Raw genomic sequence first — 15,903 nt, 5'->3', positions numbered from 1 at the left:
TCTTCTCCCTCTCCATTGCTATCCCTCTTCTATCTCTTTCCCTCTTCCTCTTTTTTCCATCCCTATCCCCATACCTCCCCTCTCCCTTTCGCACTCCTTCCATCCCTATCCCTCTCCTCTCCCTTTCCATCTTTCTCTCTTCCCTCCTCCGTCTTCCTCCTCTCCCCATTCCTTCCTTTTTATCCCCCTTCCTCCCTTTCTTTCAAAGCTTCACTTCCTTCCTCCCCTCTTCCTCCTCTCTCTCTCCTCCTCAATTTACCTCATGAAAGCTTTCTCTATCCCCTCCTCTCTCCCTCCTCCTTAACCTCACAAAGCCTCCCTACCCCTCCCTTATCTCTCTGTTTTCTTCTCTTCTCTCCCAATCCTCTTAGAAAGCCTACTTAAAACCCTCCCTCCCACCTCTCCTCTGAATACTTCCTCACTGCTCTCTCTCCTCGTTAACCTCTCTCCCTCTCTTCCCTCCCTTCTCTGCCCCTCCTCCTCGCCACACCCTCTTTTCCCCCTCCTCCCCTTACCCCCCACCCCTTCCCATAACAAATCTGAAAGCGTACTTCTTCTTCCCACTTACTCCCTTTCCACCCTCCTCCTCTTCCCACTTCCCTCCAATTCCGTTCCTCTCTCCTCTTCCCCTCCTCCTCCCTCTCCCCTTCCCCCACTTCCTCTCCTCACCACTCCCCTTCCTCTCCTCTTAAAGCCTAATCTCTCCACCCCATCCCGTTATGCCTCCTTCTCCTCCTCCTCCTCCCCCTCTCGTCCTTCCGCCCTTCCCCCTCCCCAGAAAGTCTGCCCTCGCTTCCGGCACCATTTCTCTGTTTGCCTCTTCATCCTCCTTCACCTCAAAGGTCCTCCTCCTCCTCCTCTTCCTCCTCCTCCTTCTCCACCTTCTCCACATCATCATCATCTTCCTCCACATCACCATCACCATCATCATCGTCTTCGTAATCGTTCTCCAGTTTAAAGATGTTCTTCCTTCCCCTTCAACTAAAAGATCTTCTTCTTCGTCCCTGTTCTCCCTCTCCTCCACCTTAAAGTTCTTCTCCCTCCTCCTCCTCCTCCTCAACTTTCTTTCTCCTCCCCCAAGGCACAATTTCCTCTCGACTTCACCTGTTTTCCTCCCGCCCGCTCTTCCTTCCTTCTTTATATTGCCTTTCAAACTACCAAGCCTATTTTTACTGATGAAATTCCCTTGTACGTCGATTGTTATTGAAAGCTGGTTTTTGGCTGTGAAAATAGGGAGAATGATAAAATCTGTCTGTCTGTCTGTCTGTCTCTCTCTCTCTCTCTCTCTCTCTCTCTCTCTCTCTCTCACGTTGGTGCACATCATCATCATCATCATCATCATCACCATCATCGTATCGTAACCTTCAATATCAACATTTTTATCTGCTTACTGAATATCATCTAATTTTCATCATTATCCTTTGCAGATTTGACATCATTATCATCATCATCATTATTATCATTTGCAGATTCGACATCATCATCATCATCATCATCATTATCATCATAGTCGATACCCTCATCATCGTGATCATCAGTATCTTCACCATCATTACTAGCTGCATATTCGACATCATCATCATCATCATCATCACGTATGCATTTAACGTCATCACCACAACGTAACCTTCAATACTGTCATTATCATCTGCATATTCGCCATCATCATCACCATTATTATCAGCTACATATTCGACATCATCATCACCATCATCGTCATCATCAGCTGCATATTTGACATCATTATCATCACCATCATCCTCATCATCTTCACCATCATTATCACCTGCATATTCGACATCATCACCATCATCATCATCATTATCAGCTTCATATTTGACATCATCATCATCATCATCATCGTCATTATCATCTGCATATTCGCCATAATCATCACCATCATCTTCACCATCATTATCAGCTACATATTCGACATCATCATCACCATCATCGTCATCATCAGCTGCATATTTGACATCATTATCATCACCATCATCATCTTCACCATCATTATCACCTGCATATTCGACATCATCACCATCATTATCAGCTTCATATTTGACATCATCATCATCATCGTCATTATCATCTGCATATTCGCCATAATCATCACCATCATCTTCACCATCATTATCAGCTACATATTCGACATCATCATCATCATCACCATCATTATCAGTAGCATATTCGACATCATCTTCACCAAAATCATCATCATCATAATCATCATCATCATCCCAGCTCTAATTCGCAACACTATCTTCCCTTGCTACACAGGCACTGGAACGTACGATAACAAGATTATCAGCTTAATTCCATAACCATCCGGCTACACTTCCCATCGCTCTGTAAATCCACCTGCCTGCCTTTCTGTCTGTCTGTCTGTCTATCTATCTATCTATCTATCCATCCATCAACCTGCCTATTCATATATCCACTTATTCATCTATCTGTCTTTCTGTTTATATACTTACCTAACTACATACCAATATATCTAATTATCAATCAATCTGTTTACCTACCTACCTACCTATCTACTTACCTGCTTCTACCTACCAACCTATCTATCAATGTCTATTTATCAATCAAACCCCAATCCCGGATCAACCTCGTTCAACTTAAAAGACGAACTACAGTGACAAAAACGCCAGACCCTCCAGTGCTGCCAACTGTATTGGTTGTTCAGACCACCTCGAGGTCTTTGAGGTCTGGCACTTTTATCACTGACTGGTTGTCTAGCACTTTCAGGTCCTTCCTTTGTTGTGTATCATTTTCTGGTCTCTGTTGTTCAGCACTTTTAGGTCTTTAATTTGTTGTCTAGCACTTTCTGGTCTTCATTTTATTGTCTTGCATTTTCTCCGTAACACTTTTAGGTCTTTCATTCGCTGTCTAGCACTTCCAGGTCTTTGTTTTGTTGTCTGGCACTTCTACGTCTTTGTTATCTAGCACTCTAGTCTTAATGTCTTTGTCTAGCCTTTTTTGGTCTTTACTTTCTTGTCTAGCAACTTCAGGGTATTTGTAAATGATTCAGTGCGAAAAGCGGAAATGTTGGCTGAGAGAGAGAGAGAGAGAGAGAGAGAGAGAGGGGGGGGCGGGCAGGTTAAAGCTTGAATTCTTTATCTTCCCTAATATTTCGGGCCAGACACGCCTTCTGATGATGCGTTCTGTGTAGCTTGAAATAAAGAAATAATAAATAATAAAGAATTCAAGTTCTAACCTCTCTCTCTCCCAACCAATATTTCCTCTCTCAGGCCAATATTTTTTTTTTTACTATCCCTCAGGTTTTTACTTTGTTTTCTAATCTTTATTCTGTTTTCAAGGCTTTTATTGCTTTCTGTGTTTTTATTCTGGTCTCTAGGATTTTACTTTTTCTCCAGGTTAATTGTTTTATTGTTTTCAGGCCTTTATTTTTTCTTACTATCACCCAAAAGGCTTTACTGGACTTGGGAAAACGCATCGTTATAGAGGTCTTATAAATGATCATTAACCCATCCGAACAGAGGACACGTTTGTATTACAGATAACGTGCACAATCTTCATCAGCTAAAGCGGTAGGGGTGATTTTCCGGAATGACAGGGGTTAGTTGCAATCTCCATTAATCCATTCAATACGATTTTTTTTTTAGCTGCTGCCAGACTCGGAGCAATTTATTCAGTCTGAGGGCGGGGGACCTCTCCTCGCGGGGGAGTTATTATAGGAACAGTCTCTTCCTGTTGGGTATGGGTGACGTCATTATCCGTTCATTCTTGATGTTACCAGGCGATTTTACTGAACTTTGGAAAGACCCACAATATCTCCAAAAGTTTTCAACGAATTTCTATGGAATACGGTGGAAGGGTGGGTCAAGGGCCAAGAAAGAAATTATTAAACTTGGGGACGGATCAGGATCAGGATGCTATGTATCCCGCACAGTATCTCCAAAAGTTCTCAATTAATTTAAATAAAATTTTGTGGAGGAGTGGGTCATGGATCAACGAACAATTGACTAAATCTGGGGGGGGGATCAGGATCCTATGTATTCCACAGACTATCTCCACGGATCTAGATCTGGACCCTTTTCAATGGCGGTGACATCGGCGGAGGTATGAGTTCTCTGGGTGATTTCTAGTTATTGTACGAGTATATTTCTATTCGTCTGTTATTGTTCCCCATTCTTGTTGCAGAAAAAATAATGAAAAAAGGAGGGGGGTAGGGATTCCCTGTACTTGAGGCGTGTCTGATGAAGCGAATTTCGTCAATGCAGATTTCACAGACCTTCCACAAGACCCATATATTCGTAATAAAAGCACCCCAGCAAATACCAATGCACCAGTACTGAAATGTCAACTCCAGCAGGTATTCAATAAGGACGCTGGATATTAGTGCCGAAGTGATAAAGTGTGAAGGTGTGTGGCATGGACGAGGACGACCGAGCCTGTGGGAACGGCCTGGTAAGCATTTGTCCATAGTAGAACACATAAAGAAAAACGCAGAAGCCCAGATTATCACACACACACACACACACACACACACACACACACACACACACACACACACACACACACACACAAGTCCCAGTGATGTGTTCAAGATGCCAGTGTCCCCAGGGAAAAAGTGGCCATTTGGTAATTAATATGCAGGTGTCGATGAGAGATGCGGGAGTGAAAGAAGAACTATATAAACCTGATAGACGAAACTAAGGAAGGCAGACTTTGACTCCGTTAAGACATTATTTGTTAGTGCAGATTGCAGCAAAATGACAATGACGGAAAATATCCATGAGAAATGTGGAATTATGATGAAAATACATAAAGGAAGTACTAGCAGACATACCCCAGAATTTGCTACTCAAATGGAATAGAAAATGGAATGGTTTAATTACAGAAGTAGGAAGGCACAGGGAAAAAGGAAATACTCTCTGGAAAAGGTCAAGAAGAAGACAGTTAAAGAGCGTGGAATGAACACAAGGAAGCAAGAACTTACAATGTAAATGTACGAAGAGATGATGAAATGTGAGAAGCATATAGTGACTAAAATTAAGAGGGAACCGAATCTGCTCTAGGAATCTGTAAATGGCAAAATGAAAGTATGGGAAAACATAGTGAGACTGAGATGATGAAGTGATATATGATAAGGATAAGGATAAGAATGAGATAAAGAACACTAGAATACATTCGGTATCTACAAATGAAGATGAATTTATGGAACCACGTGAAGACGGGAAGACGCAGCAGTTAGGCTAGCTGAGACTGTAACTAATAGATATGAAATGTTACAATTTATGAAGGAATTAAATGTGAGGAAGGCCACGGGGCCAGATGGTATTCCTGGATGAATAATAAAAGAATGTACAGATCAACTGGTGCAACCAATTCATAACAATATTAAATGTTCAGTGAAAATAGGAGAGTCGCCAATACACTGGAAGAGGGAAATATAGTGCCGATTTATTAAGGAGGTGAGAGAGAAGACCCACTTAATTACAGAGCGGTAGCCCTCACCAGCGTTGTTTGCAAAGTGTGTGAAAAAATTATCAGAAAAAGGTAGATACAAGTTCCTAGAAGCAAGTCTGGCAAGTGCATCAAAACAGTTTGGATTCAGGGAAGGCTCATCATGTGCCACAAACCTGCTGAGTTTTTACAGCAGAGTGGTGGATATTATGCAGGAAAGAGGGGACTGGGTACACTGTGTTTACCTGGGTCTGCGGAAGGTGTTTGACTGGGTGCCACACATAAGATTGCTATGGAAATTAAAAAATATTGGAGGTGTTAATGAAAAACTGCTAAAATGAATAGAAAATTATTTGGTGGGAAGACAGGTGAGAACAGGTGTAAGGAACGTATTTTCAAGAGAAGAGCATGACCAGTGGCGTGCCACAAGGTTCAGTTTGGCTCTTATTATGTTTTTGATACACGTATATGATATGCCAGAAGACTTAAGCAGTTAGCCTATATGAATGTGTTTGCTGATTATGCAATAATTGTGAAGCGAATCCAGAACGATAACAGAAGTGAGGAGTTACAAAATAATCTGGAGAAGTTATACAGTTGCAGCCAGACATGGAAAGTGGAGTTAAATATTTAAAAAAAAAAAAAAAATACCATATCATAAAATTGGGAATTAGTGGCAAAAGACATAGCTATGAGTATACAATGGGAAGACAGAGGATCAGCAAGGCAAGGGAAGAGAAAGATCTTGGAGTGATCACGCGGGGTAATCTATCACCAGAAAAGTAAATAACATCATTGGAGGGGCATATTTTGATGGATAATATAAGGAAGGCTTTCAGTAATTTGGATGTTCAGAAAGATAACTGTGTCCATAAAAAGACCGAAATTAGAATATCTATCTATCTATCTATAGCCCGACGCCATAATCCTCGCAAAGGGTGGCCGCAGACAAAACGCCTCCAAGTCGCTCTGTCACCCACCATTTGACTACCCTCCCCCCAACTCATCCCCCCCTCCCTCATATACCTCTCAACTCCATCCCTCCACCTCATCCTCGGTCTCCCTCTCCCTCTCCCTCCCTCCACCTCACTTACATACACCCTCTTAGAATATGCAGCAGCGATATGGTCATCGAATTTGAAGGGGCATGTAAGAAAATTGGAAAAGATGCAGAGGATGGCGACTAGGATGCTACCAAGTCAAGTGACAGTGAAGAAGCTGAAATTACCAAAGCTCAAAGAGAAACAGAGAGAGAGAGAGAGAGAGAGAGAGAGAGAGAGAGAAATTACCTCCTTCATTCTCACTCTGAAGAACATTCTTTTTCACGCATTGATAGTCAGGAAATTAGAGCCAGAACAAAGAGAGAGAGAGAGAGAGAGAGAGAGAGAGAGAGAAATTACCTCCTTTCTCACTCCGAAGAACATTCGTCTTTTTTTCACGAATTGATAGTCAGGAAATTAGAGTCAGAACAGAGAGAGAGAGAGAGAGAGAATTTTATCACTATGTTTAAAGAAGTTAGGAAACTGTAAAGGGTGGATAGAACACATTTGTTTATGGATGATAATGGAAGGAAGACACGACCATATTCTGAAGAGTAGATGCTAAAATCCCATAAAAAAATTAGTTTCCCAAACAGAAGTATAGACATTTGGAATAGTTTGAAAGGAGAGGTGCTGCAGCCAAAGAACATCCATGTGTTTACAAGAAGATTGGATGATTTAAGATATGGAGACAGGACAACACGAGCTTAGGTCAAATCCTGTATACTACAACTAGGTAAATACACACACACACACACACACACACACACACACACACACACACACACACACACAAATAGATCCTCACGGTAAAACACCAAGAAAAGTGTATATCATCTCTTCAGTCCAATGCCGTATTATATATATTTTTTATTCTTGCTCTCACCAGACGATTTTATTTCCATCAGCAACACCCCTAGCGATGAAGCGTTTAATGAGGGAAATAGCCTAACCTTTCTAGTGCCAAAAGTCTCCTCTAAGCCGAATAAAATCGTCCGAAGATGGGAGACACTAAAAAACCTCAAGTAAAGATGTGGTTAACGTTTCCCCTTCGGTGGCGGATTTCTTCACTATACTCTTGCTACTTCCAGACGATTTTACTCAGCTAAGGGGGATTTCTCGGATTAAGTGGGTTAGTGAAGGCTGTATCTAACCCTTCCAAATCGAAAAAAATCCCCCTAAACTGAATAAAATCGTCTGAAGATAGCAATTTTAAGATGTGCTAAGCGTCCTCTGGGTGAAGAAACCGTCTAGCATTGTATTCACGCTACACCAGACGATTTTATTCATCCCAGAGTGAGTCACAGGAGCGAGAGTTAATACCCGGTCGTCATTGATACCCTCATGGTCGGGACAACTCTAGTATTGTATTCCAGCTAACGCCAGACGATTTTATTCAGCATCTTTACACATACAAGAACTGTGACATTATTCATACTCACATAAGGCTGCCAACGCCCGCCTGGTCCCTCTCCCTTTGTTTATTTTTCGGAACTTTGAAATCAGGTAAAGGCAAGACGGCCTGAGTGCGCGCGCTCAGAAAGATCCATGATGAAAAATATTGCGCAAATTGTCTTTACTGTTTCCAACGTAATATGAACAGACATTGACACGTACAGATCATACAGACAGATGGTCAAACAAACACACAGATACACAAACTTATTTACAAAAGTATGTGGCAGGGAGTTAAGACACGCCCCCTCTCCCCACTCGAACGCTCGCTCCAGTCAGGCCAGGCTGCGACGTCATCGAATAAGCCACGCCCATATGACGGGAAAATTATTCTGCAAATTTTGTTTCCAGTGTAATGTGAGTGCACGTGCGCTCAATAAACTAGATATCTATGAGTAAACTAGAACGTGGTAAGGCTTAAAGAAAAATGGACTTTGCTCCGCTGGCTGTTAAAGAAATCCAGCTATTGAGGGGTAACGACAACAATTTCGCAAATAAGCTAGTCTTCGGAACTTTGAGATCAAAATAAGTTTATACATCAGGGGGCCCAAGGGAGTGTTCCTGCAAATATCCATCAAAATCAGTCCGCGCATCTATGAGGACTAACTGGATAAACCCCCATACAAGCCGACAGCGGTCCATTATTATACAGATACAAGCTTCATTTGCAACGCACATTACAGAAGAATACATAACAAGACAAATTATATACATTAAGAGGCGGTCAAGGAGAAAAAAAGAATCATCACTTTTACAACAGAGGGAATTTACCTCTCTCTCTCTCTCTCTCTCTCTCTCACACACACACACACACACACACACACACACACACACACACACACACACACACACAATAATACAGTTAAAGATAGCTGCAATTAACACCGCTGACAGGAAAAACAAACAGGAAAAACATCGGCACACAAACTAAAACAAAACAACTCTCACGAACACAAAGCAAAGAAAAACAAACACTTTCACACTCTTTCCAACTCTCTCTCTCTCTCTCTCTCTCTCTCTCTCTCTCTAAGTCTGTGCAGTGAAGATGGAAAAGCGTGCAGGGGGGGTGGGGCTGCGTATCTTCTGAGAATGTGACGTTGGCATGTGTGGTGCTGATGAAGACGCATTTACCTAAGCTTACTATCTATTTATTTATCTATCTATCTATCTACTCACCCCATCCAGGTCCTGCGCAGTGAAGGTGGCGAGATGAGTGGGCGGCTTGGTGTCCTCAGAGAGCGTGACGTGGGCGTGATTGGTGGTGGTGAAGGTGGGAGGGTTGTCGTTCTCGTCCACCACCCTCAGATTCACCCAAGTGCCGTCGACGTGGTACTTGTCACCCCACCCGGCCTCACCCTAGGGGCAGAAGGAGAAAGGGGCGTATTAACACTCTCAGGCTCTCATGATTCACTCAGTTGTATAAAATCATCTCGCGTGGGGTAGTATAGCATACTGTAATAGCTCCGACGGTGAGAAGCTTAGTTGTGACAGTATTAAAAAACCTTGGCTTCGATAATTTCACCTGAAGGAAATCGTCTGGCATTAGATGGAATAAAATAATAGAGTTGTTCCGTCCATGAGAGGGTTAATAAATTGAATAAGGTGACGTCACAGTTTATTCTTGCCACCTCCAGAGGGGAAGCTGGGTACGACCGATTTCTGAGTTGGCTCTTGTTGTACTGGGATGACTGACATACCTGAGCCCGAGGTATACATCTCTAAATAGTTCCTTAATTATATGCAGGACTAGGGATCACTTTTAAGATACTACCACATCAATACATCATAATTTCTTCTATGTTCGTTAATGACAGTACTGTGATACTAACTCTAACGTATGGAAGTGAACCAAGAGTGAGAGCTGTGGAAATGAGTTATTTGAGAGGTGCATGTGGAGCTACATAGAGGGGCAGACTGACAAATAAGGAAGTGAAGAAGCGTTATGGTGTAGATGTGGCTGTGACAGAAAGCGTTAGGAGAAATAAACTGAGGTGGTTTGGCCATGTGGAGAGGATGGCGAGCGAGTGACTAAGGAGGGGAGTGTATGTAAGTGAGGTGGAGGGGGGGAAAAAAGGGGGGAGGTCGAGGATGAAATGGAGGGATGGAGTGGAGAGGTATATGAGAGAAAGGGGTGTGAGCTGGGGGGAGGCAAGTAAAATGGCGGGGGACAGGGCGACATGAAGGCGATTTATTTGTGGCCATCCCTTATGGGATTATGGCGTCTGGCAATAGACTGACAGACAGATAGATCGTTCAGTCACATCGAAAGATGCTTAACTCCTTCCGCCCGACGAGGTCTTTTGCATATTTTTCTTGCTTCCTTCTGACGATATTGTTAATCTTAGAGACTTCAAACTGGAGCAGCCACAATTGGTTTTCATTATTTCAGAAGCAGAAATTGTTTTATATCGAATAAGATTGTCTGAAAGTAGCAAGTTTAAACCCTAAACGCGTCACTGGATTAAAGAAATAAGTGTATGATTTTTTTTTTTTTGTCGAATTTATGATCCTCAGGACCCTGAAGCAAACGGACTAAAGACGTGGAAGAGACGTGGTTTAAGTCGATGCTAGAAAGGGAAAAAGGACCGAGGAGAAGGAAGTATCAACTGCACCCTTGCCCTCACATATCATAGGAGCTACAAAGCTGCCTCTATATAAAGGGATGTTACAGTTGCAGCCCACGACCAAAAATTACACACAGACTTGAGATGAACTGCCTGTCGTAACTTTTGTCTTCCTGGAGAAGTGATTTCGCCAAGTTACATTTGTCACTTACATATTTTAGTGTTCCCAGGTGACTGGAGGCTCCTGCTCTAATGCTGTTTTGGGAATAATCACGTCTCCAGTTTCAATGCAGTTTTGGGAATAGTCAAGCCTCCATTTCCAATGCTGTTTTGGGAATAATCAGGCCTTCAGTTCCAATGCTGTTTTGGGAATAATCAAGCCTTCAGTTCCAATGCCTTTTTGGGAATAATCAAGCCTTTAGTTCCAAGGCCGTTTTGGGAATAAAATCATGCCTCCAGTTCCGGTGCCGTTTTGGGAATAATCAAGCCTTCAGTTGGTTATATTTAGTGTTCAAACCCTCAAAGCACAACCACTACGTCATCATGGTCACTAGAGTTATGAGGCATCCTTTAACTCCTCCAATAAGCGACTATTAATTTCTTTATCTCTCAGGACGTATTTTCTAAGTTATTTTTGCTCTCATCAAAGGGTTATACTCAGGTCTGAAAAATTCCCTGGTTGTAAAGGGATTAATGAAGGCTATATAAAAACTCTCGAAGTCTCCAATAGGAAAGCGTTTAAAGGTAGCATAAGTAACCTGAAAAATACATCGGCCTGTGGGGGGTTAAGGATGCCAATAACTGTTTTAAAGGTGACTGGTTTCTGCATGGAGGACATGAGAGTGAAAAAGTTATGTCTTGTTCCTCCTACTAATAACAAACCTTACGAGAGGCAGCTGATTCCAAGGTTGTTAGTGAATCCGAATACTGGCTTCTCTTATTCATTTTTCAGTCCTTTCACTTCATGGACGTATTTATCCATATTCTTGCTGCCACCAGACGATTTTATGCAACTTAACGACAGATGCTAGTAGTGAAGGGGTTAACGAAAATATACGTGTAGATTTAGCCTTTCCTATCGAACAGTCCCTTCAATGCTGCGTAAAATCACCCCCCAAAATGCAATGATTAAAGGAAAAATGCATAATCAGATTCAGTGGGTTAAAAATTAGTTCAATCTTACCGCCATCTCCAAACAATTTTTTTTTTTTTTTCCAGTTCGGGAGACATTTCGAACCGGACGTGATAGATATGCTTCAATAGAGAAACCAATAGATTTGTCAGTGAATACCTCATTAGTATCAAGGGTTCCTGGTTGACGGATTTTCTGGAGGGGTGCTTGACCTCCCTCCCTCCCTCCGCCTATCGGTTTATATGAGCTTCAAGATTCTTACCCGGAAATTCCACTCTCCATTAACGTCTGAAAATGCTTTAAGTCCGTTCTTCTTACAGGGTTACGGGCATCAGTTAGTTTATCCTTTTACCAGTAGTCGTCTCCCTAAAACTGAATATATATCGAGTGAATGTAGCAAGACTAAGATGATCACGTCCTCAGACTGAAGGGGTTACATACTCCAACCATTCCCGTGTCCTCTCGCGACTCTTAAAACCTTCCTCCTCTCATCCTAAGCTTTCCTCTTTACTTCCCTGGGTAATGCTAGACTCAGAGGAAACCATTACAAGCAATAAAATGGCGTCTCTTTTAATATGTGTGTGTGTGTGTGTGTGTGTGTGTGTGTGTGTGTGTGTGTGTGTGTGTGTGTGTGTGTGTGCGCTACCTCCCTTATACTTGGGACTTCATGAGTGAGTGGATGTGTACCCCATTTTTACTGATACTGTGTTGATATTTTTCCATTTGTAATTTTCTTTTTCTCCTTCTCTTGTCTTCCCACCCCCTGAAGTAGTGGGAAAGAGGGTTACGATGATGATGATGATGATGATGATGATCTCTGAAGACACCTCTCGAAGGGCTTCATTACATCATCATCGTCATCATCATCATCATATTTCCCACTTCTATCCTTCCATTTACGTTTTGAGCCTCCAAAAATCCTCGTCCCTTTTTCACTCCAGGCTTTCTTCTTTTGCTCTGTGGACGGGGCACAGCGAGAGAGGAAATATGAAATACCTCCCACCATTCCTTTTATCTTTTGCAATTATTAATCCTCCTCCTCCTTCTCCTCCTCCTCCTCCTTCTCTCTCTCTCCCTCCTCCTCCTCCTTCTCCTCCTCCTCCTCCTTCTCTCCCTCTCCCTCCTCCTCCTCTTCCCCATCCTATTCTGTCATATTCTAGTGGCAATATAACGTCATAACCAGGAGTGTCATGACAAATTATGAGGTGTCGGAGCTCCGAGAAAACTGTTGGCCAAAATAATAACTAATACACCATTACGTTTATAAGGAATACTGACAGTCGGCGCCCCAGTGAAGTGGCAGGAGAAATACATGAAGAAACATTTTGGTTGTCTTATGAAGGGACAAAGACAGCACTTTTGATAACTTTATTTTCCCATTATTTAAATAGGCATGAATGCTGGGAAACAATGTGTTTTGAATACTCTCAAATACTAGATCTTTTTCCTCAACAAATACATATATTCATGGGAACATCATTTCTTCTGCATGCCATAAAACACTGTTCTCATATAAATGATAGCTCATGAACCATACCACACTTATTTATTAAAACTCTGGCAATGAAAAACAAATGCATTCAGGGGCCGAATACTTATCAGGAAAGAAAATATGTTGGCTAAGGTACAAGTTACCCCACAAATCAGACTGGAAGAAAATATCTCTATCCGTTCCTGAGATCTATATCTATCCATATACCTAAGCTGCTTCCCCCAAGGAAAGGGAGGTAGCCGAGACAGGATGACACACTCCCCATTTACTCATCCATTCAAACACATTCATTCGCATCTTAGCCCCAAAGGGGAGAACGGACAGATCCTCACCGCACCACACCGCACAAGGGTCAACTGCGCAATGCAATCAGTGACATCCGCAGCAGGGCCCGACAGCAGAGCTGGTTTACCCCTGCCACATCATAACAGACCCATCACCTTACCCGCACCTGACCTGACTAGCTGATCAGACCAAATGCGGGAGAATATCCCCTCAGGGCTACGTCATCACTTATTCATTCACAATTTCTCTCCATTTATTTCTGTCACGCACAGCCACTCTTCCTTTTTTTTTTTTTTTTTTTTTTTATGTGACCGACTCTGGGCATAGGCTTCACAGCCTGCTTTCAAGGCCCAGTAGTTCCTTGCTCAACAAACATCCCTCTCGCATCCAGCGCTCTCTTCACACTGTCCATCCATCCTATTCGTGGTCTTCCTCTCAGCCTTACACCTCTCACATCAGATCTAGTTATCTTTTTAACCAATCGCTCATTATGCATTCTCTCCATATGCCCAAACCATCGCAACACCCTCTGCTCAACTCTACCAGTTGAGCAGAGGGATACTGGCCAAAATGCAATTTGATATATATTAAAAAAAAAATGATATATGGCGGCTGGCATTCGGTCGTCTTTGATCAAATCCTCACCAAAAGTTAATCATTTCTGTCCATCTACATAGCTGCTATTTCCTGAAGGTATGATGAAAATTCGTCCACAAATTTTCGAGATATTTTGGGAACACACACACACACACACACACACACACACACACACACACACACACACACACACACACACGCCGACAATAACTATTGCCCCTCTCCTTGCTAAAGGCGGGCGATAACTATTCAGGCGAATTAATGATTTTGCTGGAGGTGGGGCTAGGGCTAGACTGGTGGCATGGGTACCGAGTGGTGGGAAGAAGTTCACGGAGTTACTCCACCTCCTGACATAAAAGAGGGTTCTCCCTCTGTGCCAAGGGGCCCTTGTATGCAGTATGTGTTGGAAATGTATTGCTGTACGGCAGTGAGACCTTGGCTGTACAGGAGGAGGATACTGATATGCTCAAACGTCTATCTGTTTACCTATTTCCAGACGCCATAATCCCAAAAGGGGTGGCCATTTGACTTTGAGTTATTTGTTTTACGGGGAAGGGCACTAACCCTCCACCAAACCACTTGTTGACACGTAGGAAGCACGTGTGATTTGGTTATATGGTTACCACCCAGCGTTGTAAATGGTTTCTTGGCTTACAGGAAACCATTTGGCCTGTCACTCAATGTAAAGCCACCTGTAAAGGAAAGAAAAGCAGTAACAAGTGACAGGAAAGATGGGAGAAAAAGGAAGAAAGAAGGGCAGGCACAGAAAAAGAATGATATAGGCTAAGGAAGAAGTAGGCAGCACTACATCAAGTGAGTGGATGATGGTCGCCAACACCTACCACTATGCTCAAACGTACATAGCTGATAAAGATGAAGATAACGATATGTTCAAACGTACAGAGTTGATAATGATTAGCTGGATGCATAATCAGATTCAGTGTCAGTGAATGACACGCTTGGAGAGTCAGAATAGCGAAAGCAGAGTTGAGAGGAATGAAGGGACTGGAATGTATTAGTGTGTGAAGAGAAGGGTTAGAATGAGATGGTTTGGGCACGTTGTAGCGGATGGAAGATGACCACTGGGTGCGGAGGGTGAGAGGAGTGAACGATGAGGGTAGAACTGCGAGAGGCAAACCGAAACAAACCTGGGACGTGGTCATACAATGTGACCTGAAGGATGATGGACAGAATTAAGAGGATGCTAGAGTTAAAATAGCGCGGAGAAGCGCCATTAGGTGACCAAGGCCGACATATGCAAGCATGCTGGAGCTTTCATAAACAAACGAAACGAGTTTTTTTTTTTTTTCCTTTTCAAATCGCCCTTGATGGAAGGTCTAGGAGCTCTCGTGGGCTCCGACAGCACCGCATCCCTATATAGTTATAACACGCTATTCAAGACAGAGAGATGGCAATTTTAGGTCGTTAGTGTAAAAGTATTAAAATCATAGGACTTCGTTCTGTTGAACAGCATCATTCCAGTCAATGGGATCAAAAACCTCGAGTCACATTGCTACTGGCAGCCTACACACTGGAAGTATATATAGGCTCCCACCATACGACCCCCTTCAGTCCAGGGAAATCCTTCGAGTCGAAAGTAATAAAATTCTCCCACTTTTTTCGAGAGCCTTTCCTCATTTATTTATTGTGTGGGAGGGGTATTACTGAGAGAGAATAACTGTGAATACCTTCTTACTGTCCATCTTCCTCTTGGGGTACTAAAGATTATCCTCCTCCTCCTCTTCCTCCTCCAACTCTTAAAACCCTCCGCCTTTCTCGCTCGCCACTCTCCTCTTTATTTCTCGGCGAACAGAGTGAAGAGGAAACCATTAATCTTCATCAGGAAATTAAGCTCAAGCGAGGGTGTTGCGCGGACTGGGATGATAGCGCAGGATCTGAGTGAAAAGA

The 15,903-nt window shown here is 42.8% G+C and overlaps 1 protein-coding gene across 1 annotated transcript in view; it reads right to left on the bottom strand.

The window, feature by feature from the left end:
- Nucleotides 1–15,903, bottom strand: part of LOC145399044 (putative neural-cadherin 2) — a 317,668-nt gene that overhangs the window by 85,096 nt on the left and 216,669 nt on the right. Inside the window, exon 10 of the mRNA XM_080271782.1 lies at nucleotides 9,102–9,281. Within this exon, the coding sequence (XP_080127908.1) occupies nucleotides 9,102–9,281 (180 nt within the window). The remainder of the gene's footprint in view (nucleotides 1–9,101; nucleotides 9,282–15,903) is intronic.

The sequence above is a fragment of the Coenobita brevimanus genome, chromosome 5, assembly GCF_032717465.1.
Source record: "Coenobita brevimanus isolate Jiangsu-jjx chromosome 5, ASM3271746v2, whole genome shotgun sequence".
NCBI lineage: Eukaryota > Metazoa > Arthropoda > Malacostraca > Decapoda > Coenobitidae > Coenobita > Coenobita brevimanus.
The sequence above is the reverse complement of the archived record's forward strand: the minus strand, read 5'-3'. Positions and strand labels throughout refer to the sequence as shown.